This window comes from Accipiter gentilis, chromosome 28 (assembly GCF_929443795.1).
Source record: "Accipiter gentilis chromosome 28, bAccGen1.1, whole genome shotgun sequence".
NCBI lineage: Eukaryota > Metazoa > Chordata > Aves > Accipitriformes > Accipitridae > Astur > Astur gentilis.
Genome location: NC_064907.1, coordinates 195,160 through 220,874, shown reverse-complemented (window position 1 = coordinate 220,874; position 25,715 = coordinate 195,160). Strand labels below are relative to the sequence as shown.

At 57.1% G+C, this 25,715-nt stretch overlaps 2 protein-coding genes across 4 annotated transcripts; both read right to left on the bottom strand.

The window, feature by feature from the left end:
- Window positions 1-6: 6 nt before the first annotated feature.
- On the bottom strand, window positions 7-11,572 carry SLC35B2 (solute carrier family 35 member B2). 3 transcript variants are annotated; one of them, XM_049830674.1, is made up of 4 exons: window positions 11,388-11,572; window positions 6,170-6,363; window positions 5,710-5,870; window positions 7-4,404 (listed from the first exon to the last, which is right to left on the bottom strand). In XM_049830674.1, exons 1-4 carry the CDS (start codon window positions 11,570-11,572, stop codon window positions 3,466-3,468), a joined length of 1,479 nt encoding a protein of 492 aa, XP_049686631.1. In that variant the 3' UTR covers window positions 7-3,465. The 3 variants fall into 3 exon arrangements, with proteins under 3 accessions (XP_049686631.1, XP_049686633.1, XP_049686632.1); XM_049830676.1 differs by lacking the exon at window positions 11,388-11,572 and adding an exon at window positions 7,265-8,770; XM_049830675.1 differs by lacking the exons at window positions 6,170-6,363; window positions 11,388-11,572 and adding an exon at window positions 9,259-9,323.
- Window positions 11,139-24,552, bottom strand: NFKBIE (NFKB inhibitor epsilon). The gene is made up of 6 exons (XM_049830677.1): window positions 23,998-24,552; window positions 13,599-13,701; window positions 12,816-13,047; window positions 12,548-12,636; window positions 11,947-12,195; window positions 11,139-11,634 (listed from the first exon to the last, which is right to left on the bottom strand). The coding sequence occupies exons 1-6, from the start codon at window positions 24,279-24,281 to the stop codon at window positions 11,569-11,571; spliced, it is 1,023 nt and encodes a 340-aa protein (XP_049686634.1). The 5' UTR covers window positions 24,282-24,552; the 3' UTR covers window positions 11,139-11,568.
- Window positions 24,553-25,715: the final 1,163 nt, after the last annotated feature.

Genomic DNA, 25,715 nt, shown 5'->3' with positions numbered 1-25,715 from the left:
ATCAGGCTTCCCCCCATGGGGTCTCCCATGTTCCCAGTAGGCATCAAACACTGCCTGTGTTCCACTGGGGTGGGAGAGCCCCTCCTCTGAGCTGCTGCCTCCCTAAACCCCCAGGGTAGGATATTGTATTTCGGTTGGCTTGGTTATTTTTTGTTTGATTATTCTTCTGTTGTTTTGTTCGACTGGAATTAAAGTATTGAAGAATGTGATTTACATGGTGGGGTCCTTTGTGTTTCATGCCCACCATATGCAGGAAAGGGTCTCAGCCTGTGCCTGAGGGTATCAGGCTGCTGGTCTCTCCCCTGCCCTGACTGGTTTTCAGAGCCCTGCTTTAGGTGATCTCTACCCCTTCCCTGCCCATGCATCATGAAGTGGGTAGGAGAAACACATGACCTGCTGTGCAGGTGGGGTCATCTCTAGTGGGCAGTAGTTCTCAGTGTAGGGTGCTGCATGCCCCACAGCCTGGGAACAAAACTTTTCCAATCTGCATGTGTCAGCTGGGCAAGCTGTGCCAGGACCTGAGTCTGCACTGCTGCTGGCTGGTCTGATCCGAGTGTCCCTGGGGGCAAGAGCCATCTGCTGCCTGTTCCCTTGCAGTGCAGAACAGGGGGTGGAGTGATAGCTCTGGACTGTACTCAAGCTGCCTCTCCAGCTCTTAGGCCAAAAGGCTCTGCTCTAGACTCCTTTCTTCCCACCTCCAGCCTGCTCTTTCTGGGCTTTTGCAGCCCTGGTGGGGTTTGGCAATATATGGCCACACCCTGGCTTTTGCCTAGGTTCCAGATGGAGAAGCCTGGGGCATTACCTCTGATTCATCTGCCCCTTACACTGAGCTCACACCCCATGAGGGGAGTTTGTCACCCTTGGCCACAATGGCACTGGGGTTTGTCAGGGAAAAGTGACACCAACATCAAGTTCTCTTGCTGACTGCTTGCCAGCAACCACAGACACAAAATGGGAGTGGGCTTTAGCCAGTATCCATCTTCAAAAGGGAAGGAGGAGGCAGAGCCTGCTGGAGTCCCTTGCTGCACATGGGGGCAACTGTGCTGTGAGTGTGGCAGCTGTTTCGGTGCAGGCTGCTAGGGCAGTGCTGGAGTTGAGCTAGCAAATGCCTTCATGTCAGTTTTCTTTTCCTGAGACAGGAGGAAAAAAAAATGTTTATAAGTAAGATTTCTCTCTGGATAGAAAGGTTTTGCCAAATAACCAGTAGAGTAAATTCTTCTTTTTAACTTAGAATGTTTGGGGGATGGGGTGGGTGGGTGTCACAAATTTTTTCTTTAAATCTACATTTAAATTAAAAAGGTATCCCATCCCAACCTGGCAGACAACCTATTTTTGGGGGGGTTGTTTTGGGGGTTTTTTTTGTTTTTTTCCAAAGGAAAAAATCCATTCCATTTTCAGTCTGTCAGCAGACGGTGGGGGCAGACATTTGGGGGAATTTGTAGTGGCAGGATGAAGGGCTGTGAGGTTGCACAGGCACTTTCAAGAGCTTGGAGCTAGGAAGGGAGCCCAGGTAAAAATGCTGGAGAGCTAAGTGCTCTGAAGCCTAGTGGGCTGTGCTCCGCACCAGCTGTGTTATCCCTGCTGTTATCAGCACTGTGATAAGCAGCTGCAGGCCCTAGTCTCCTCTTATAGCACTTGAGTCTCCCCTTTCTCTAGCTCTGTTAGGCCAAGGTCCTGTCTCTGACCCTGGACCTCGCTACGACTAGATTGCATAGGCCTACAGACAAGGTTTTTCACCAGGCCTCCCATATGTACCAGTAGTGGGATGTACCATCGACACCCCAAGCCTCCCCTGGCTCTGGTGTGGGGCCTGTGGAGCTCATGTTGGTGCAGATGCACCCCAAAAAGGATGGGCTCTTCCAGGGCTTTTCTACAGCACTGGTACCCCTGGCTGGCAGGTGCTCAGCAGGCCTCTGCACCATCTCTTTCTAGCTATGCAGGCTGTAGATACACCCACTGGGGCTGCCTAAGCTGCACCATACAGGGAACCCAGGAGCAAACCAGAATCAGCTTAACAGTGCCTCCATCTGCCCACCAGCATAAGCAGTGGTCCAAACCTGGCTGTGCTCCCCAGCTGTGTGTGCAAGGATGTCGTGTCAGGCCTTGCAGCGTTGAGTCCAATGCTGGCTGATGATACCTGCCTAGGCAGAGGCACTTGTGCGTGTTTTGAAAGGAAAGACAGCTTTGCTGTCACAGAGGGACTAGGGACAGAAGAAGGGCCAGCAACTCCTTCCCCTCCTTCCAGGTACATGGACAAAAAAATTAACAAGAACATTTACCTCCAGTGCACTATATGCAGCATATTTTTAATTTAATAAAATGAGAAAAAAAGTTGCCTTTCAAAAGTACCAAAACCTGCTGGTTTGTCAGTCAGGTTGTGCTGAGGAGAAAAGGATTAACCAGTAAAACCCAGGCTCGTGGGGAAAAGCAGCTTCCACTGCTCCATCCCCTGCTGCCTGGGGAGCAGGTGCCTGCTCACTCCATCCCCTGCTGCCTAGGGAGCAGGAACAAGGCACCGCAAGCAGACTCAGCCCTCTCTCTCAGACCTCCAGGCACAGTGGGGCTCTGGCCAGGCCCCAGGAAAGCCAGGGCCAATGCCTCCAGTTGGCAGAAAGAAGAGGGGCTGTTTGTGCTTCTCTGAATGGCAACTACAAAGCCCAGAAACCACGGCACTGAGACACCTGAGGCAATGCTGGGGCTTCTGGGCAGCGCAGTCTTTGGCCTGTGACAGCAGCAGATGTAACCGAAAAAGCAACCTACAACAACTCAAAATCAGCCTGGGCTGAGGAGACCAAAGAAAACTGTCTCAAAGCAGGGGCAAGGAGCTGATAAAACCAAACTGGGAGGTACCACCTTTCACTGCAGCATGCCCTCCCAGAGCAGATCCCAGGCCTAGGGTAGGACAAGCTGGGAGTCCTTCCCTTAGCTATGCCTGTCCTTCCTGGAGCACCTCCTGGGAGGGCAGCTGAGAGCTCTCCCTCCTTGGCACAAGCTCAGGACTTACCTCATGTGGAGGTGTTTCAAAAAGAAAGGTAGTGTTTTGCTTGCCCTTTCCTCCTGCTGAGCTCTGTAGTAGTGACAAATGGAGGAGTATTAGCCAGAGGCAAGACAGTGTCAGAGAAAAGAGCTCCCTTGTTCAACAGTGACTTTGGAGAGAAGCCACAAGAGGTGGGGCAGGCAGCCACATGCTGGTTTTCCCGCAGGATGCGAGCCCCTAGGCTGGTGCCTTGGCTGGAAGTCTTTGACCCATTAAGGCAAACGGAAAGGTTTGGAGCTGTGGCAGCCTGGAGCATTCCCTGGGCTTGTTCCAGCCCCTTCCCCAGGAAAAGCAGGTGGAAAAGCGAGTCACTGGTCCAGCCTCTCCATAGCCCACCCTGCTCCTCAGCAGGTTCTGAGAAATCAAGCAAGTACCCCCGAGCGGAGGCAGGACAGCAGGCATGGCGTAAATGCCATGCCCCCAGCTCCTTAGACCTTTTGTACAGGGGTCTCGCCTGGCGGGATCTTCTTACTACGCTTCTTCATGCGGCTGCGGGCATAGACGCGGAGGAAGAGGGCCATGAAGACAACAGCTACACCCAGCCCACCCACAACAGTGACAGTGTGCCCGTAGATGAGGCAGGAGAGGAGGATGGCAAAGGCCTGGCGCAGCGTCATGATGATGGTGAAGATGGCTGCCCCAAACTGGTTGATGGTGTAGAAGATGAAAAGCTGGCCGCAGGCGGAACACACTGAGAGCAGCACGGCATGGGCCGTAAACTCCGAGTGGCGGGCCATGAAGCGTAATGATTCCAGCAAGGCACCCTGCTCCAACAGTGAGCCCACCGTGAAAAGGCAGGAGAAGATGTTGACGCCAAACATCATCTGCACGGGAGACATCTTGTAGGTGAAGAGGGCGTCCTGCCAGTTGGACGTGAAGCTGTCGAAGATTATGTAGCCAGCCAGGAGGACTATGCCTGAGAAAGTGGTGACAGTGGACACGTGCCTGTTGGGAGCACTGGAGAGCAGAAACATGCTGACCCCCACAGAGATGAGGGCAGCAGTCAGGTACTCCCAGTACTCATAACTCTTGCGTGATACCAGTTTGCCCATCATCATGACTGGGATCACTTTGGAGGCCTTGGCCAGCACTTGGGTGGGGAAGCTGATGTATTTGAGTGCCTCATACTGGCACCAGCTACTAAGGATGTTGGAGAGGGAGGCAAAGGAGTATTTGTACATAGGAGCCCCGTGACGTGGCTGCTTGGTCAGGGCGCAGTACAGACCAGCCACCGTGAATGCCAGGATGCGGTTCATGAACACTAGGAACTGGGAGTCCTTGAACTTCTCACCAGGATCCGTTTCAGTGGCACCATACGTTCTTGTCATCACACGCTCCTGGAGGACACCCCACGTGAGGTACGAGGCCTGCAAAGCAGAAGGAGCACAGGGAGAGTCAGGACCTGCATTGGCAGCTGCAAGAAACCACAGGTAAAACAGACCCCAGGAGATCCTTGCTTGTCCCAGCATTGCCTCATCCTCTGCATGGCCAATGCTTCTCTGAGACACTGGGAGATGGGGCCACCCCCCACTCCACCCATCTGAGGGAACCCACTGTCCCATGTGGTTACAACCAGGAACATGCCATCCCAAACAAACCCTGCTTGGTTTACAGCCTCTTCAAGGGGAGAGAAGCCTGCAAAGCAAACATCCTGGCGTACACCAAGCAGTTATGCTTTAAGCTGCCTGTTGAACCAGACCTACAGGATCAGGGAACATTACTGATGCATAGTTGCAGTTTTGATGCCAGCTCCCTGCGGCAGGTCCTGGCAGTTTTCCCAGTGGCCTCTGCACTGGTTTTCACTTCCAGCTCCCTAGGCCTGGTTCTTCCATCCAAATCAATTCTAGTCCCAAAACCCATCAGATGAAATTGTTCTCTGGGGATGATTGCTGTTCTGTCTGTCACCTCTACTACTTCTGGTGCAACAGTACCAAGGCCCTCACAAAAGTAACACAGACTTCCTCTCACCACACATCCTCTCCCAAGAAACTGAGGCACAGAGAGATGTAAGGACTTGCTGGTGACCTGCAGCAAGTGTGAAAGGCCTGGCATAGTAGGCTAGAGAGTGTGTCTTCTGCTGGCTGTGGGATGTGTAGGTTTTTCTATCACAATGCCCACATTTCTATTTTAAGTCCTCACAGACCCAAAAAGCTGCCCTTCCTAATGATGCTCAGGCTGTAGCAGAGACTTAGGGAAACCAAGATTAAAATTTCCTGTTTATCTGTAGCTGAATTCAGTACTTCTCTCCAGTATTCAAATGCAATCCATCAAGGCAGGATGCATCAGCCCTAGAAGGTGACCCAGAGAGCCTGGGAGATAAAAGGGCTCAAACTATCTGCTGCTCTGACATGAGGGCCGTAACGAAAGCAGCCCTAAAAATCTGTTGAATCACAGAATTTTCCCTATCCATGGCTGCAGAGGACTGTGATCAGATGGACAGGAGGTCCCAACCCTGGCGACACCAACTAAACAGACCTCCACAGCCCTTAGAGGTGACACAGCAGCTCTGGTGGACTATCCTGGTTGAGAGGCTGTGTCCCAGCCTCCAACCTTGCCCCGATCAAAGACAAGCACTGCATCCTTAGTCTTCAAGGAACTGATGGCCACAAACCCACTGCCCACCTCCTCCTCCCAGAGTGGGATGGCCACACACGCATGCACAGGGGCCCTACCTGTAGACCAGCAGCGCAGAAGAGCAGCTTGAAGACCTGTCGGGCTGTAGAGGACTCTGTGGGCTCTGCTCGGGGTGGCAGAGAGCCATCCTCCTGGTGTACAGACTTCACCTCGGAGCCGAACACACATGATTTGATGACAGGGAAGCAAATGCCTCGGCCTGAACAGGGTAAGAGAACACAGCGACAGAATTAACCACAGCCTGGGCACCACAAGCTGCACCAGCTTGAGAGGTGAAGCCTCCCTCCTTACTAGCCACCAGATCTGCTGGCACGGGGGCCTCGGAGAACTTTCAGGGTAGCACCTAGACAGCTCTGGGATGCAGCTCTGCGAGTGGCTCAAGCCTGGTCTAATAAAGCAGGTTGGGGAAACATCCTGTCAGCACTGAATGGGGTTGACCAAGGGGGTGCGGAGAGCTCACAGGGAGGCAGGATGTGGAAGGGAAGCTCCTGCCCTTACCTGTCTCCAGGTAATTCCTTCTCTTGAAGTACTGGATGAGGAGGAATCCCGGTACCACAATACTCGCGTAGCCAGCAGCATTAACAAAGAAACGGAAGAGCCAGAAGTCCCCCCACGAGCCCTGCAGGGCAGGTGTGATCTCTTCACCAGTAGCCATTGTAGGGAGGGAAGCCAGCACGAGGGGAAGGCAAAATCTGTGCAGAGAGGAAGAGGTGGGTGGTGGGCTACTGGTACATGGCCAGCTCCGCTCCGCATGCCTGCGCCACCCACCGCCCAGCCTGCTCCACCAGCAGGCAGCACCCAGGTTCCACTCCAGCGACAACAGTGATGATGGCAGCACGTGGAGCAGGAAATGCCCTCTGGAGTTGAAAAGCACGTGCCAGACATTTATGTTTGTTTCTGTTAAGGGTGTTTGCTCTGGCATAGGAACATGTGGACTTAGATTTCCAGGATTGGAGAGAACGTTTGAACAATGTTGTAGCCATCTGGTTTTGACAACGCCCTTACTTCAAATCCAAGGAGCACCTCACCTTTTAAGGTTAAACTTTAGTGCAGCTCCTGAGTGGAAAAGGAAAAGGTCACTGAATGGAAAAAGTGATTCCTACCTAGCAGCTTGTGTTCCAAGCGTGTGGCCAGAGTGGCCTTCCTCTGAGAGCAAACGGTTCAGAGCTTCCCCCTCCGGCTCCACCAGGTGAGTGGAGGAGAGCCAGGGAGGGTTTAGGCTGCCAGCCTCCCCCACTTCCCCACACAGCCCTGGAAGGGAGCTTGCTAAGGCATTCCCCACAGCTCAGAGGAAATTACCAGGGCTCACCCACTTGGCAAGACACAGCCAGAGAGCAAGGTTGGGAAGGAACTTTATTACCAACTGGCTGGTTGGGATTTTACCAGGATACCCGAGAAGGTATAGCTGATTTTCTTCAGCTATAGCCCTAGGTGGTGATCTAGCCAGCTTTAAAACAACTTTAATACTCCCTAAGGGGTTCTTCCTTCCACTGTCCCATGCCTCAGAGGCAAACCTGCGCTATTCAGGGGCTATGCAAAGAACAAGAGCACCAAGTACACAACAAAATGAGCAAGCTGGCAAGGACTTCCTACACCCAAGGCCATCTGCATCCTCCTCTCGCACAGCAAGCTGTGGCTTCCAGCATCAGGGTAGGAGGTTTCCTTGGTCCATGCTCCATCCCTGCCTCAGTCTCTCCAGTGGAAAAAGCCTCCTGATTTGGGAGCCAGGTGAGGGTCCTGTGGGGCTGGCTACATAAACATGCACCAGAAAAAGTTCTGGGCTCCTGTGACGGAAAGGGCCGGAGATGTTAATCCCCTGTCCACCAAAAACAACTGAGTCATAGGAATTTAGGCCCTGTGAGGTGTACCTGGTCCCAGCATAATATAGCTGTCACCTCTAGTAGCCTTCACATGAAACTCAGAGACTTACAAACTTAGAGCTTTAAAGGCAAGAAAGTCCCCTGCCATTTCATGAACAAGCCCTCCCCACCAACCTCTCATCCCCTTGGGAAAGGCCTGAGGGGCTTTTCTTATTCTCAGTTGCTGTTGCCAGGACCCCAGAGTCCAACAACCTGACCTAAGCCGAGGCTGTGTTTCACCCTGAAATCTCCCTTCTGTGACTTAAACGACCCAGAAGTTCCCAGCCCAGGGAGAAATGCAAACAGCTGGGGGTGGGTTTCTATGCCTGCTTCCTATTCCCCCCCTAGCCTGCTCTCCCCCGTAGAAAAGGCAGTTTGACACCTCCACTCCATCATCTCTCCTGCTGCAGGGGCATCATTGCAGTCTGTAGGCATGCTGCAGGATGCAAGAACAGGGCTTGGTGCAGGCAGCTGGGGCTGAAGCTGCCCATATGCTCCTGGGTTTGCCCATATTAAGTAACACTGGCTGATGGCAGCAGCCTTCTTGCCGGGTGCAGAAATGCCATTTGCTTTTGCAGAAGTCAGATATAAACAGTAGGGTCGGTTGCTGCACTCATGGGCCACATCTCCCTTCAACTTGACAGAGACCAAAAGCCAGCTAGCTCTGTTCAGTGTGACTTTGCCTGCTGTTACCCTGCTGGCCCCCTTGGCGCCACCACGGGAGAAGAATCAGCTCTGCTCTCCCAGTGACCGCGAAGAGAAGTCTATGGAGGGACAATGGCTCTCTCTATGCCTGCGCTAGCAATTCCCAGGCCCCCGAGAGCTGACTCAGTGCAGCAGGCCCTGCCCTCCCTGCTGAGGCTGAGAAGGAACAGGGACACCAGTGTTACAGGTAGAAAGGGGGGGGGCCACACAGGGCAAGCAGGCGGCACACTGAGGCATGAAAGGAGGCTTAGTCTGGGGCCTGCAGAACAGCCAGAGAGCCGAGACGACAGACTCGGCTACTGTTCCCCTCGGCCCAGGAGGGGCAGCTTTCAAAGGCACCACTTCAGAGCCAGGCTGGGCCACAGGCCTCTGCGTGTGATGCAAAAATTGGGTCCTGGGCCAGAGGTCTGAAAAAAAACCATAATCCCTGCCTGCAGCCCTGCTACTCTTGAGTGCGTCTCTAGCGCCTGGAAGGGCTGAGGTCAAATGCAAACCAGGAGCTTACAAGTCCACCTAACAGCTCGGGATCTTACATCTCCTCCCCGTCCCTGCCCCGCAGCCGGCTCAAAGCCGGGCCGCAGTGATGGCCTGCGATTGCCCCCCTCAGGGTCAACCGCCGCCTCTGCCTATGGGCTGCAAGCCGGGGCGGCCGGGCCGCCGGATCCACCCTCCGCGCCCCGCGCCGCGGGCAGGGCCTGGCGGGCCCCGGGGGGTCCCCGGGCGGGGGAAGAGGAGTGCGGGGAGCCCGCTCCCGCTCGAGGGCTTTACTGCGCCGAGGCTCCGAGCGCCAGCGGCCTCTGCCCGGGGACCGGGCCCGCGGGCCCAGGCACGGGGAGAGGCGGCGCCCGGCCGGGTACGGGCCGAGCGGGGCCTCGGAGACGCCACCCCGCCCGGCGGCCACGTCCGCAGGGAGCGGGCCGGCAGCGCGGCGGCGGCGGCCCGTCGCCCACCCCTGCCGAGCAGAGCGGCTGCCTGCCGCGGCCCCACCCGCCTGCCGCGCCCAACCCGGCACTCGCTACCCACCTGCGGCCCGGCCCCGGTCCCGGCCGGCTCCCCTCGACTCCGCTCCCGGCGGCAGCGGCGGCGGAACCCCCGCCCGGCGGGCGCGCAGCGGCGCCCCACAGCGCCCCCTGCTGCCCCGGAGGGGCCGCGGCTGAGGGGCGGCCGCGGCGCCCGCGCCCAGACCCAGGCCCAGGCCCCGGGGAGGCTCGGCGGTTGGAGGGGGCGGAACGGGCTGGCGCGGGCGGTCGCTTACCCCCGCGCGCCGGAGCTGAAAACACTGAGTCAGGGAGGGGAAGTCACCGGCCCGCGGAGGCGCCGGCTGGAGGCCGAGCACCAGAAGACGTTTCGAGGCCTGGGCCCAGGGCCCGGCCCTCACCACCGGCCCGCACCGACCCCTCAGCTTCAGCCCCAGACACGCTGAACCCGCACTTGGCGCTCAGCTCCAGCCAAGCCTGAGGCAGGGAAAAAAACCCGCTTGCGGTGCAGAAGGCCTCGGACTTCGCCCCTCCATCCGTGCCCCAGGGCTCGGGGCCACCGCTGAGCTCCCAGCCCTGCCCCGGACACACACCAAAGCCGCTACCAGCGGCGGGCTGCAGTGAAGGATGAGGCTTTCTCTGTCCCTGGCCTCACGCTCCCCTGGCCCAGCAGCCCCGCAGCCCCTTGCCAGCCCAGGGCCTGCTGCAGCCATCAGGTGGCCAGCCAGTATCATTTTACAAGTCATCTTTTTAAAAAAATCTGTTTTATTTAAAAATAAAAAATAATAATATTGCAGATCGCTTCCTTCTGCCTTTTGCCTCCCCTTCCCACCCAGCTGCAGCCCTGGCCCCACGATGCTGCTCTGTCCTGCAGCGCTGGTCGCTCCTGCTCTGGGCTACCTGGGAGTGCCCCATGTCCCCTGTGAAAGTGGCACCGGGGCAGCCCCGTGGAGCACCCACTCCTGGCAGGTGCTGGCTGAGGCCCATGAGCAAAATCTGACTTGTTTGCAGAAGGGTTGAGGCCCTGCCAGAAGGTGAGAGGCAAAGATTCAAAAGAAATGGAGTAATCCATTCCAGGGCTGCTGAAGAGACTAGGCAAGCTCCAGAGAGGCCTGGGGGGTGCCCATGCTGCTTTCCTGGCAGCATTCCCTTGCTAGCTGTCTTTCCAAGAAGGGAGGAGGAAGACCATGGCTCACTCCAGGAGCATCTCAGGCGATTGCGCCATCCAGGATTTGCCCCAAACAATAGCAGCTGCTCTCAAGCAGCAAGTGGGGAATTTCCCTGGCTGAGGTGGGGTCGGGCACGCTCCATGTCTCCATTCCCACAGCACCTTTGGCTGCTGGTTCCCTAATGCCTCCCACGTGCTTCTCTGGCTTGGAGAGGGGGCAGGGAAGGGTGGCGAGCGGAACAACAGAAGGGATGTGGAGATAACACTGTCGTCTCCTCCACTTTCAGCCTGGGGTAATCTAAAACCCAGGGAAGACCCATGCCCTAAGTTTTTTAACACCCTCCCAAGCCAGGAGATGGGGCAGCATCTTTCTATCCTCTTTGCAGAAGAGGAAACCACAGCACGGTAAGGCAGCAAGATGTCAGGCACGACAGCAGAAGCAGGGATCCACAGCCTGGCCTTCTGGGTCTTCTGGCCCCTCCAACACTCCTTCAGTTCCGAAGCCAGACGCTTGGCAGGACAGCATGAGAATGGAGCACCAGGCTGGGATCCCCCAGCCTCAGCCTTGAGCACTCTAAAGGCTCTGCAAGCGGGGAAGCCCCTGTGTTCCCACTCACCTTTTGCTGTGTGAAAGACCCAAGGGAGTGGGCAGGCTGGGGAAGCCCCTGCAGCCCTCATGTGCCCGGACACCCAGGGTAATGCTCAGCCTCCTGATGCTGCAGGGGAGCGGGGTGAGTTAGATCATATGAGACCTCAGGTGCCCGCAGCAAAAACAAACATTTATTAGAGTGAGTGTTAGCTCTCCTCACCCCACATTTATTCTGATGGCGTTTGGGGGTGCTGGAGCATGCTCCGTCCACTGTACAGTGTGAAAAGGAGTCCTCTCCTGCTCCTTCCCTGGGTAAGCTAGAGACCCCCACAAGTCAGACCCATGGCAGGGAGGGGAAATTCAGTCCTGCTGCTGGGCACAAATACTAAAAGAAAAGACTCCCCTGTGTAGTGCTCACCTTCTTCCCTCTGGGAAGGCAGCCTGAGGCCAACAAAACTTTTCCAAAGAGGAGGCGGGGGGATAAGTCTCCCACAGTGGCTCTGCTCCCATGGAACTGCAGGCAGGCAAGGTCCCAGCAGGCAGCAGGGCAGCAGCGCAGAGCGAGGAGGCAGCCCAATGGGCCAAAGGAGTCCAGCCGCTCATTCAGAGCACACAACAGGCTTCCCTGAGATCTTCAGGTCATCGAAAGGCAGCAAGGCAAGGAGCTGCAAAGGCCAAGGGTGTGGATGTGTAAGGAACCAGGTCATGTCTCCATCAGGCTGGGGTAGGGGCCCAGACCTGCCCTCCCCAGTCCTGCAGCCTCCCACCTTCTCAGGGAAGTGCCAAGAAAGCCTAGGGGCTTTCCCTAGGGCTCGAGGCAACAGGCACCCACACAACCCCAGAGCCAATCCTTGCACTCTATGGGGGAGGATGGGCATAGATAGAAACTCCTCCTAGGAGGTCCCCCCCAAATCATCTGACTCCTGCACCCCCCGACACGCTTGCAGAGCTACAGGCCTCCCCCCTCACAGACTCACGTCATCGTTGCCATCAGCCAGGTCCTGGGCTGTCTCATTCTCCATGTTCCTCAGCAGGGTGTCAGCCCCGGAGTGTGAAAGGATGGCGGCAATGGCAGCATCCTTGCGGCCCACGGCCAGGTGGAGTGGGGTACACCCATTGTACATCTGTGCGTCCACGTATGCCCCATTGTGCAGTAGGAACTGGACAGCCCTGCGGTTGTGGCACTCCACAGCCAGGTGCAATGGGGTCTTTCCGCTCGTGCCCTCCTGCAACCCACAGACCACAAAGGCATGGGTGCAGGTCCCCTCAGATGGGCCCCACAGCACCCACCCACACCCCCTTGACAGGGTGCAGAGGGGACGGTCCCCACCCTGACTGCTGTCATGGCACCCAACAGCCTCTCGAGGACCTTTTCGCTCGGCTCCCTCAGAATTCAGTGCCTCCAAGCACTACAGCAGTGCCTGCCCCAAGGCTGGAGCAAGGCTGATCCACAAGGGAGTCAACCCTGGGCTGCAGGACAGCAATGGCAACACTCCACTGCACCTAGCCTGCGAGCACACAGGGAGCCATGGCACCGTGCCCGGCCTTGCCCAAACATCACACCATGCCCAGCCTTACCCGAACGTTGATGTTGGCACCGCTCTCCAGCAGCAGAGACATCATCTGGATGTTCCCTTTCAAGGTGCTGATGTGCAGACAAGCCAAGCCTGGGGCAGGGGGGCAGGGAAGCAGGAGGGAGAGCCACAGTCAGCCTAGACCACCCTGAGGCACGTCAACCCTGGCCCTGCGCCTGCCCTGCTGCACTCCCGGATCCCTGCATACACAACACATGGTCTGTGCCCCAACCCGGCCACTGGCTCTGCACCAGGCTGCCCCCAGGTCTCACCTTGCCAGTTCTGGAGCTGCAGGTCCTGGTGATGACCCTGGGGCTGGGCTGGGCCCTCCGTCAGGGCTGTGCCCTGCAGCAGCTGCTGGGCGCACCGCAGGCACTGCTGCTCGCAGGCTAGGTGCAGCGGGGTGTTGCCGTTGCGGTCCTGCAGCCCGGGGTTGACTCCCTTGTGGATCAGCGCCTGGATCACGCTGGGCTGCTCCAGGTACACGGCAAGGTGGAGTGGGGTCTAGAGAGGAGGTGGGGACATAAATTAGGAAAGGAGTGGATGCCCCGCAGGACACCAGGCGTGATGAGCCATGCCAGCCTACAGGAGCCAGCTTGGTGGCACGGGCAGGCTGCCACACAGGAGCCCGTCCCTGTCCCATGTCAGCATGGCTGACACTGGGGGGGGTGCAAACAGCTTGCTGTCGTCGTCCCCCCCCCCCCCCTCAGCTTAGGGATCACCCATGGGGGCGGATCTCACTCTCCCAGGTTATCTACCTTGCCACATTAGAGCCGTGACTGCTCCACCCTCTGGGGCTGTCTGCAGCGTCCTGGGGCCTCATAAAGGACCCCTTCACCCTGTGATGCTAGAAGCTGTCACACCTCTCTCTCAGGGTATCTCCCACACCCTTCTTCCCCTCCCTGAAAAGGGGCTGCTCACATGAGACCTTCACTATGCTCTGGAGGAGGCAGGTAGGGGGTCCTGGGGAAAGGGCAGATGGATTGGGTATCTATCCAGGCAGCAGCCTGCAGCACCTGCCTTTCTCCCATCTTCTGCCTATCACATCCACATACCTGGAAAAGATCATTTTGGATCTCCAGCACCTCTCTGGGCAGCTGAGCGATGCAGCAGAGTGCCACAGCTGGGACACAGTGGATAATGGCCAGGTGAACCAACCTACAGAGGGGATAAAGAGAATAGGAGAGGAAAAAAAAAGAAAAATGAGTCCCAAGTGCCATGCTCAGGAGCAGAGATCCTCCACTGCCACATGGAGGAATAGCCTCCCTGCCTCCCCCAGTCCCTTTCCCTTCCCACCATTTCAGAGCAACTCCATCCTGCCCTCTCCCTGGGGAAGCCCAGCAGCAGGGCAAAGCAGGAACATGGCCTGAGGCTCCCAAGAGCAGTCCTTCACTCTGATCCCCACGGGGAATGGACCTTCCTGTCCCTGCTAAGCACCACAGGGTCCTCCCTCAGACCTCACAGCATTGCACGGAGCTTGGAGTTGGCATTGCCCAAAGCCAGGTCTCCAACTGGTGCAGGTCCAAAGAGCAATTTCACAGAGCCCACGGGCCAGGTTTTGTGGCTACAGAGGGAGGTCTGGGCTCTGACAGCTGCCTGGGGAATTCCAGTTCCCCACTGCCGGCTGTGCACTGCACTTCTGCTTTCCCCTCCGTGAAGGCAGGCAGCCAAAGCCAGGCAGGAGCCCAGCACCAGTCCAAGATCACCTGCACGGCACAGTCCCCGTGCCAGCAGATCTGCTGGCCCACAGCGATTTCCTCTTCTCTCCCCCACATCCTTCCCTTTCAGCACTGTCACGGCAGGGCTGGCATGCAGCCCACCAGTGCAGAGAGACACCAGAGGTACGGCCGTCGGAGCTTGGTGGCCAGCGGGGAGCCACGTCCTCAGGATCATGGCCCCCAGGGCCATGGGGTGGCTGGGAAGCCTGGAGTCCCCCAGCCCAAGGAAAGGTCTGATGCCAGCCCCCCTGCATTCAGAACAGAAGTGAGAGTGTGATGGAGGCAGAGATGAGAGGGAATTTCCAGTGCCCTCCACCAACCTGCTGTGCTCCCAGGTGCCCCTGCATAGAGGGACTTGCCCCCACCACAGGGCAGCCCCCCTGGGCCAGCCCCGGCCATGGCGGGCAGCAGTGAGGAGCAGGCAGCAGCTCCTGCTCTGCAGAGCATGGCATGCATGAGCTGAGCCTCCTGCCACCTCCTTGCTGCTGTGCTGGGGCCCCTGGGTGGCTTTTTTCTCTGGCAGGAATTAGCTCCTAACTGAAGGCTGGGCTCTAAGCAGGCTCCTGCTGCCTACACTGCTTGGCGGAGGCAGGCAGGGATGAGGGACAAAGGGTGAGAGCTGTGCCAGTCCCAGCAAGACACCCTGCTCACTGGACAGCCCAGCTTTGGGATGCCACCTGCAATGTGAGGGATGGACAGCATTCCTCTGCAGACAGGAAGGCAAGACCTGGCCCTAAAGCACTGCAGCAAAGAAGCAGGGCTGGAGTTGCCTTCTCGCCAGCTGCAGGGGGGACGTGAGTGTGCTGAGAAGCCCAGAGGCCAGTCCCCCAAAGTCCTCTATCCACCTCCTCCCAAGCACTGCCTGAGGGTCAAGCCAGCACCTGGGACCCCAGGCACCTTCAGCTGAGCCCCATTTTTGGTGGTGAAACAAGGCTGGTTCCTCTTCTCCCTGCTGCCAGGGAAGAGGCTGTGCTGGACAGGAGAGGCTGCGTCCCCGGGGAAGCCCCGGGTCATGCCGTGGCAGGGAATTCCCCGCTGGAAGGAGAGGCCACCCACATTTGCCTCCACACTGCCATGGCATGCCCCCTCGCTGCCAGCACTCTGTGGGAGAGGGGAGGGGGCTGCAAGCCAGGGCTGAGCAGCCACACAGGCAGGGTTTGGCCACCCTCAGTAGACCAGGCACAGCCAAGGGCCGCAGGCCAGGCTAGCAGGGGGCAGGAGCAAGGGGCTGAGCTGGGGGACCAGCTGGAAGAATACCCCTCCCCTCAGCAGGCTCTCGCTCGCCTCAGCCTGGGTATGATCTGGGCAGGGAGATTCCCTGCTGGGTTTTGCATCAGGCCGCTGGTCCCTGCAGCGGCACTTGCACCGAGGTGTCCTTTGCCCGTTTGCAGGGACAGCCCCCATTTCTCTAAACCTGCTCCCAGGCACCACGTGCAGGAGGAGGCTGCGGGATCTGCCTTTTTCAGGTACGGCAGTGATAAGACTGCTCAGACAAGGGACTTTCCAAGGCAATTTGGCTTGAACTTTAAACCTCTGCAGCTTTCACTTTCCAGAGCCACACTGGGCTCCCGGGGGAGAGAGTAGCGCCTGGGGTCGTGCCCCGCTGCAGCCAGCCCCCGCACCCCCAGGAATCCCCCCAGCCTCACTGCCACAACCCACACCATGCTGTGCCATCACATGGGGACAAGTGGAGCAGGCCCTCGGGGGAGGTGGAAACCCCGGGCAGCCCTCTGCCACCACAGGCACCTTGCTCTTCCTGGCTTGGGTGGCTTTGCAGCTCAACGAGGTGGCGGAGCCACTCGGGGCTCAGCTGACACCACACAAGTTTGGGCATCTATGCTGCAGAGGCAATGGGGGTGACCATCCCCACCCAGCGAGAGCTCAGGCTTTCACCCTGAAGCTGGGACATGCCTGCTTTGAAGAACTGCTTTTCCCCGCTCCCTCTTCCTTCTCCACCCGAGTGCCGCCTCCTCCTGTGCTTTCATTTCTGCATTCGTTCCTGCCTTTCCTCATTGCCAGCCCTCAACTTCCTGAAATGGCTGCAAGACAGGGGAATCGTGGAGAGGCCACCGGGCTGGGATGAGCGCCCCGAGAGTGTGTGTGCACTGAGGCACTCTGTGCCATGGACAGCAATGCCAACCAGGAATCAGGATTGTCTTCTGCTAAGCTGGGAGATGTCCTATGCACAGGAGACCTAAGGTGAAGGCACGGTGCAAATCTCCACTTTCTTCCAGCCAAGGTCACAGGCACACCTCTCTCTCTGCCATGGCAGCTGTGTGGTCCAGCTGCTGACAGGCTGCTGTATGCTGACATGCAGCACTCACAGCTGAGCCCCAGTGCCAGGGTGCAGCAATGGAGAGATACCCGCTTGCTGCCATACACCCCTCCTCAGCCAGCCACGGCCCTGTGCCTTTGTCAGAACAAGCTCTCCATCCTGCCATGCTCAGACCCTTGCCGTTCTCTTGGCTGCCTGCACACCTCTCCTCTCCCTTCCTCTGCTTGCCTGCTCCTTCCTTCCCCACGCTCCTGCCTGCAGCGCTCCTGCCTGCGGCCACAGGGGTGGGTGCCCAGCAGAGACTTTTGGAAAGGGCAACAGGGAATTTTGGAAAGGACAGGGGATGGAGGAGCTGCGGGCAGGGGAATTGTGGTGAGCCTAGGCGTACAGACTGCTGGGCTCAATCTCAGCTTTTCCACTTGCTCACCAGCTCCATCCTGGCACAAGGGGACTCGTTAGCACTCTGAATTGCAAAGGTCCCACGGGTACAGGGCATTCCTGGCACAAGGCGATTTACCCATCATCAGAGAGATAATGATCCTGGAGCAGAGGCGTCAGGGCCATCCCTGGGGATGTCCCCAGGTCTGAGCACGCCATGCCCAAGGTGGTCCTAGTTTAGGCACAGGAAAGCATCCATTTGCACAGTGCTGTCCACCTCCCAGGCTTCTGAGTGACCTCAAGCACCTGGTAGGAAAAGTGTCCACATATGAGGACTGGAGGCAGGAGAACAAGTTAAGGGTGACACCCAGCTCTGACACACAAACAGAACTGATGAAGTCCACCAGTTCTCCAGCTATCCTCCTCCCTCCCTCTAGAAAATAGGCTGACCATGCAGATCCCCCCATCTGTGGAGCAAGACACCTTGTCCTCAAAGCAGCCTCTCCCTTCACCATCTCACCCCTGAAGCACCTAGGACAAGGAATCCAGCATTCAGTAGAATTTGCTTTGACAAATGTTTCTCCCTCTCTAGATAAGGTCCCTGTTTGCAGCAGGAACAGTTCACTCCCAGCTCCTTATTTTGGCTGAGCGGAGCAGTAGGAAATCATGCAAACAATTCACACAAGAGAAACTTGTTCAGGGGAGGAAATGGCCCCAGCAGCAATAGAGGAGAGCGAGGGAGGAGGAAAACAGCAGGGGAATTCCACGCTTACCCTGGTCTCCTGTTCTAGCCCTGCAACCTGCACTCTAACTGCTTCCTCAGGCATCAGCATGAACCTCTGTCAGCAGGCTCAGCAAGCATAGCTCCATCCTGCCCTGCAGCCCTCTGCCAGCCCAGCTCCTTTCCTCCCCACATACTAATGTGATGCTGCCCGGCTCCATAAAACTGTGCCAGCTGCCCTCTAGCAGCTCCAGGGGAGCAGTGGCTCCCAGCCAGCTGTAGGCTCATCCCTTTGCTCCTGCCCTGGGTCTCCTGTTCTGCAGGTTTCTTCTCCCCCTCCCTTCTTCCCTTCAGCCATTGGGTTCAGCCCCCCTGATCTTCAGGCTGGGCGGTAGCTGATTCCCAGCCTGCTGCTCCTGGGGCCAAAGGGAGGGGTGGGAAGCGATGGGTGAGCAGGGGAGACAAACTCTGCCTTTCCTGTGGTGCTCTGCAGAGGGTCTGGTCCCGGTGCTGGCAGATGAGGGGTGCTGGAGGTTGACTGGCAGGGGAGGCATTGCTAGAGAGCTGTGGGCACCTTGTTTTTCAATGAGGTACGGTTGGAGGAGGAGGTGGGGAGATGAAGGTGCCCCTGTCCACCCACATACAGAACCCCTGGCCTCACATCCTCTAAACTCTGTACCCACACTTTTGATCAGTTTGCTCCATTTCTGAGCAGCAAACATCCCAAATGGTCCACTGGCCATGGCAACTCCATTTCAAAGGGAGCAAATTCCCATTCTCACTCATCAGGAGGTAAATACACTCTCCTACAGTTTCTGTATGCACAGAGATATGTTGAGGTCAGAACAGGACAGTGCCTGGACTTTGCCAGAGGCTGTACAACACACCCTAGCAATCCTTCACAGCCCTGCAAGTATCCTCACTGCCTCAGGATTTTCTTGTAATGAGGCACCAGCCGTGGGTCTAGGATATCTCAGTGCCCCCCTTCAGCCCTGCATCTGCCCCAGTCAGAGGGGCTTCCCATCTCCAGGATGCAGAGAGCATCCCAGGCAGCTCACTGAGAGGTGCCCAATAACCACTCTCACAGCTCAGACCCCATGGCCTCTCCTCCTACACAGTCATGTCTGACTTGTCTTTTATCCACATTGTATTAAAAAACCCCCACACCAATAAACATCAAAACTTTCTTTGTTAATTTAGCTGAGCTCAACCCTTTCCCAGCAGCAGCCAAACCTGCCTGCAGAATGCAAGGACCTGAAGCCCTCGCCACCTCGACTGATCTATTACAGCCAGACAACAGGCTTCTGCATCCCAGGACATGGAAATTTCCAGACATTCTTTCCCTTCCTCTGTGCTGAAGTTCCCTGTGCATCTCCCCAGCTCCAAGGCAAACCTATGCAGGCAGAAAGTCTGAAGAAACTTCCTCCAGGACAGGCTGAAGTCATCTGAGCAGGGGAAAAAAAATCTCTTCTTCCCTGCGTGATCTCAGAGGGCTGCCAGGACTTACCCACCTTATACCAAGGCTGTACGTGTGTGACCCCTGTGGCAGCCAGCAACTTCTGGGGCATCCTAAGAAGCCTGCGCAGAGCTGCCTGCCCTTGCTTGGAGGGGCACCAAGCCTGCCCTTGCTCACCAAACTCCTAAGCATGCACAGAGGAAGAGCTGAGAGTCCAGGCACAGGGAGCTGGACACAACAGGTTACCTTCTCCCTCCGGCCAGCCCCACAGTAGGACTCATTTTCTTCTCTGCCTCACAACAGCGGTGTGCTAGGGAACAACCCGGGACAGACTCAAACTCCCCTGGCAATCAGGCAAGGAGCTTCCTAAAGCCCCTCTGGAAAAACCAAGAGCATCCCTGCTTCCCATTAACTATGGCCAACCCACTGCTGGGCAGCCAGCAACAGCCCAGCCCAGCTGAGCAGAGGGAGTCCCAGCCCAACAAGCAACCAGGTGTGCTCTCTGCATGGGACTTCTTTAATCCTTCTCCTAAAACTGTGTCTCTCTAGTCCTCTCCTTTTTAACTCTTTCACAGCTGGTTCCCTTTGCTGTCACATGCCGAGCGTTCCCCCAGGCATGCACACTGGGGTACGGGGGTTCAGCAGGGCAAGCGCCAAGCAAGCAGCCACGCTGGACCAGGCAGCCTGAATGGGGACAACCTCTATTCCCCTGCACAGGGAAGAGCTCTAGCACAGGCCTACATGAGATGGGAGGGTTATGACTGGCACATGCCAGTGAACAGTTAGGAGTGGCTCTTTGCCCTGTTATACAAGCCTTTGTACTCAATGCCTACTCACGCAGGCGAGGGCTCAGTGCGGAAGGCCCCTTTGCTACCATCACGCAGAGGAGAGCTCAGAGCCCTTGTTAAGGCATCTCAACCCGCAAGTCACTGGCACGTGATTTCTTATCAGCAGACAGGGCAGCTCTTGTCTCTGTTGGAAGGAGGAAGTCAGGCTTCCTCCACAACCCTCCCTCCCCAAAACAGGCACTCGACCAAAATCACTTGGTCCCTTTTTCCATCTGAAGGAGGCCAAGATCTCTCTCCTGTGATTGAGCTGGGGTCTCCCGACCTTCACCCCTGCAGAGGAGCCACACTGCTTTGCATATGGAGCCCAGTACAGAAGACAGCCACCCTCCCGTGGAGGTGCAGCTCCCAGCCTTTCGCAGCACGGCATGGCCAGAGGGCCCAGAGTAAGACTACACGTGCTCTACTCAGCTGCCCAAGGGCCCCATCACCATGGCATCAGCTACCGACAGCATAAACTAGTGCGTGGCCCCAGGACTAGCATGGGCAAAAAGGGAAGCATGTTTTTAAGTTTAAGACAGAATATATAGTCCTAGAGAGCGGAAGCTCTGCCTGATTTCCCACACTGATGAATCAACTCTGCCTCTCCAGAGTTAGCAGAGGCTGCCATAAGCCCATGCGAATGGGGAGGTTTTCCCTAGTGCTGGAACACAACAGGCGATCCCATCACACACCATCCCACCCCAAAGGAGCTGGTCCCACACCCACCCCTTTCCCAGGACACTGGACTCATGCATCTGCCTGGCAAGGCCAGGAAGGAGGGGTTTTTCTCAGTGAACCCTAACAAAGGTTGAGCTTGTCTGGAGGCCGGAGCACAGCGACAAAGCTGCCTGAAGCCTGCTCTGACCTAGCCATGCCTGCAGCTGGAAAGCCCCTCTTTTCATTTCCATGCAGAGCAGTTCCATTGGGACTCAATTCAGCAGAAAAAGAGCTAGTTTACAAGGAAGACACAGATGCTTGGAGGAGACCGCTTGTTTCACAAGGAAAAGATGGATGCTTGGAGGAAACTGCTCGAGCTTGAGTGCAGAGGGCTTGCTCTCTACCCGGCTGTGGAATAAGCAGGATGTGTATCAATGCCCTAAGTGCACCCACCATCTTCTGCCTGTCACCCTGTTTCTCATCCTTGACCTCTCCTGCCGTGCCAGCTCTGCTGCTCTCTCTCGGGCACTGATGTGCCGGTGCCCGATTACTGCAGCTCTGACTTCCCTGAGGCAGAGGGACTGCCAGTGGCACTGGGGATGCGTCGGGGGGGGGGGGGGGGGGGGGCTGATGCTTGGGCAAATGATTCTTGGAAGACAGCACCCACACATTTCACTGGCCATCACACCCACATCTCCCCTGTTGGCCAATTTCCTTCCTGCAGAAGTGGGACCCCTTCTAATTTTGAGTGTGGGAAGAGGCAGTTTTAGTCCCATTGCTTCACCCTGCCCGGGTTAACGCTCCTCTCCTGCGGAGGTGGGCAGGAAGGTATCCAAGGAGGATCCTGCTGATGCTCCAACTGCCCAAGCACGTGCTCCTCACCTCTGCCTCCACCTCCTATACTTACCCCACAAGCACCAGGCTGACAAACACAGCCCCCTTGCAGGCACACCTCGAGGTGGCATGGGTGGGCGAGCCTTCGGGAGATATGGACAGCAAAGACTTTTGCCAGCTCCCTTTGTGCAAGCCCGGTGCTCCTCTCCGCTCGGTACCAGCGAGGGCATCTGGGGAAACAGGAACTACTTGGCCAAAACCCCTGAACTTTTTATATTTTCAGAATTACAATTACAGGAAACTGTTGTTGCCCAAGTCTTCTGAAATATAATGGTAGTATGATTTTAATTCTTGGCCTGGAGCTGTTTTGTGGCAGGCATTCAAGCAAGGCACACAAGGAAACGTGCCGCTGATGGAGATGAAAAGAAGGCAAAGAAGTCAATGGTTTTGTCTGGCTGGATGAAAGGGATGCAGCCTGTGGCCATCTGATCCCTTTTCTCTGGGGACCTTCTGTCACTGGATGAGCAATTGCTCCATAGACTTTAGTATTACTGTCAGCCCCAACTCGTTTTTGCATACAAAACTGATGCAGCTCAATGAGCCTCTGGGTGCTCACAGTCCCCATTTGCATCGACCCAGCAGTGAATGTTCAGCATTTCTAAATATAAATGCCGCCTACCTCTGCCGCAGGGTCAGGAGGAAAGACAGGACTAGCAGAGGCAGAAATCCACAGCCTTGCCGCTCTAACCACAAGAATAGTTTTTTTCCCAGCGCTGGGAGCGGATCCCAGGAAAGCCAGCTCCTGCGTGGACATGGCCAGCCCGGAGCTGTATGAGCTGCACCACCAGCAGATTTTTTGCTCCCTCCCTCGCTCTTTACAGATTTCCTGTTCTGAACTGCACTGTGAGTGAGAGAAAACAGAAGAGCAACTGCAAGCGTTTAGAGAGCCTCTCCTGCCTACAGTAACCAAGGCACCACCGATTAATGTTTCCCTAGTTAATGAGATTCTTGAGTAAGGCTCTGGCCAAGCAAGTCTGACAAGCAAAGGGCTCAGCCTCTTTACAAGACAGCCCCAAGCCGCAAAAGTGTCTCCAAGCAGCTGCATCTACTGGGCTTACTAAACAACAGCAAGCAGGGAGCCCTGGGCATACTGTGACGGGGGGCTTTTCTGAGGTGTTACTTCTACAGCTCTGCTTAAAAGACCCCTAGCTCGCTCTGTGGGCACCTTGGCTCTAGCATTACAGCTGGGAAAGGTGGCAAAGCTCCTCCATGCCAAGGAGTCCCAGAGCCAGCCTGTAGATAGGACAGGTCTAGAAAGCACTACCCAGACGCCCAGCTGGGGAGCGTGGGAGGCTGGGTTTAGTGTAACCTCCCTTGCCATGAGACTTCCAGCCAATCCTTGGAGCAGATCCCACAGTGAGCATTAATGAACTAATTAGCAGATGCACAGGCTCCTTTCTAGCAGAGAAGTAAACACTCAGGCTGCCTCCCAGCTCATCTTCATCTTCAGAGCCAGATGTGTTCTGCCAGGTAAGGACAGAGCCTCCTTGCTGCTCCTGCTACTGAAGACATTTGCTTGCTTGTGTCAGTGCCTCTTAGTTTCTCTTCCTCTTGCACCATTAATCAGTATTAAACTCTAGCCTGGGTTTCGGGCAAAGCATGCCCTTCTCAGCTCCTGGCACACTGTGCTCATGCTCTGTGTGTGCACTCATGATGAAAACCTTCCATCAAAGGAATGTACAACAGGAAAGAGCCGTGATTAGCTGATGGCAGTTACCAGAAGCCAAACTAAATAACTTCAGTGTGATACTTCTGCCCTTAAGAGGGCATTACGGATGTGGGAAGCCCCCCCTCATTAAGAGAAACACTCATCTCTCACAGAGGCTCAGGAGGGCAGCCCCATAGCAAGGCATGCATCACAACTGTGCTGAAAGCTGTGGCTGTGCAGGTGGGTTGGCAAAGCAAGGCGATTTCCACCTGAGAACAAATAGTTCTTGGGTTGCTTGATTGAGCAGCATCTGTGGCCCTAACACAGCCATCTCAGGGTCTTGCCCTGCATAGCCAATCTCGTTTTGGGTCTTGCTCACACGCCATCTTACGCAGCCAAGCCTTCCCTATTGCAGAAGAAATGTTGCATTCTCTGGGGAAGAGACAGTGGGGGGGCTTGGTTTGCTCCCACACCACCTTCTAGTCGCTAGCGGCCCCATAGCAAGTGGAAGTTGGCTTCCTGCGGCAGGTCTGTTCTGTGCCACGTTGCCGGGGCTGCCTCTCCCTGCTCACTCTACTTGGACCCGGCTTGGATGCCCCACCGGTCGCCCACCTAAACCCACGCCAGGGTGCCAAGCATCCGCGCACAGTGTGAGGCTCTCAGGATGGGGGCTTGAGGAGTCCTTCACAGCCCGGCTGAGCGGGCGCTCCTCAGGAGAGGGCTGGGGACCACTGCAGACAAAGTCCGGCTTATCGCCAGGCACCGGCTCCCGGCTGCCGGCCGGCTGTGAGGGGCGAAGCGCGGGGCTGGGGCCGGGGAGGCCGGCGCTCAGAAGCCGCCCGCGGGAAGATGGGGAGGGCAAGGGGCCGCGGTCACTCACGTGTCTCCGTCCTCCGAGACGTAGGTGAGCGCCTCCAGCTGCTGCCGGCTGAGCCCCTCGGGCGGCGGCGGCGGCGGCTCCTCGGCGCGGCAGGCGGCTGGCAGCCCGGGCAGAGGCTCGGGCAGGGCGCCGGAGCCGTAGCTGGAGTCGAGCCGCTCCTCGGCGGCGGTCTCCCGCCCGCCCGGCAGCGAGCGCAGCGACTCAATGCCCGAGTCGCACTGCCCGTCCTCGCCCTCCCAGCCCGCCGCCTCCTTGCGGCACTCGCCGCCCGCCGCCCGCGACATCGCTCAGCGCCCGCCGCCCGCCCGCCCCGGCCCCGGCGGGCTCATGGCCGGAAAGCCACCGAGCGGCGGCCGGCGCAGAGACTAAGGCTCCGCGGCTCCTCCTCCTCCTGCCTGCACTGACTCAGCCGCGCCCGGGCCCGCCTGCCCGGGATTCCCCCCCCGCCGCCGCCCCGCCGCGCTGCCCAGGCACCCCCAAACGGGGGGCTGCCTCTCCCTGCCCGCTTTGTGCGGGGGCGGCACAGGAGCGCTAGGAGGGAGAAAACCCACCCGTGGGCACGGCACGTGTGGGCGAGGGCCGGCAGCCCGGGGTGCTCAGGGGAGGTGGCCACACCGTCCTTCCCTACGCCGGGCAGTCTGTGCCGGTGTACCCTGGACCTGCCTCCTCCCCTGCCCAGTTTGTCTGGGTTCTTTAAATAGCAGGCAGGTTCGCCAGGGGTGGGAGAGGGACCCTGTCAAGCTGGGTGGTGTGGGGGTGAGGATGCTGTTGCGTGTGCAGGTGCTGACTGGAAGCCGCAGGCTCTGGGGGAAACGGTATAGTGGATGTCACTTACTGGTAGCAGAGATAGGTGTGAACAAGATGTTTGCTTTTCCCCTGTACGTGGTTTAACCCATTTCACCCACAGAGACACCTTCTTGTCTGTCCTGCCTGTATAGGCGAAGGGAAAGGCCAGGTGGTCGCTACAGTTGGCTGTACAAGTTGCTTAGTCCAGCCGCTTCCCACTGCTTTTCTGTGTTGCGAATAGAAAGCCCAAAGCCCAGACTGGCTGCCAGGGCTCGCACAAGAGCAGCCCAGGCACATAGATCAAAGCTGAAAACAGAAGCTCAAATGAAGGCCCAGCTCTCTGCCTGTGAACGGTTGACCAGGCTGCATTTCAGTGCTCTCTTTCCTTGACCAAACCTATCCAGTTGTGTTCCTCATGGATCTGCGCAGATGTCATCTAGTTACTTCCCAGCATCCCAAGCAGTGGACTTTCCTCAGAAGACAACCTAGATAACTCTGAATGCAGGTGATGCTTTAAAATCAGTTTTGCTTGTTGCTTTTATTGCTTGGCCTCTCCACCTCCACAGGGTGCCCATCTTTACAGTTCAGCCCAGCAGGAGGGAAAGGATCTACCCGTGCCACACACCTGCAAGGGAGCTCACTTGGGAAGAGCTTGATGGTGGGTACGAGACCAAGTTCACAAAAACCACATGCAAAGCACCAATGACTTCCCCCTCCTGCACTGCAGCTGCTGCTTCAGATTTGCGTCACTCCCCCAGCACTGGCTGCCAGGCCTTTACTCACAGCCTTGCTGCAGGTGAGCTACCCATGAAAAGTGCCTCTGACCAGGCAGGAAGAAAGGTTTTGGGGTGTGAGGGCAGCAGGAGGCAGGCAGGGGAAGTCTCTGTTGGCATCAATAACTTTGAGTCACAAGTTTTCATCCCATGCTTGGG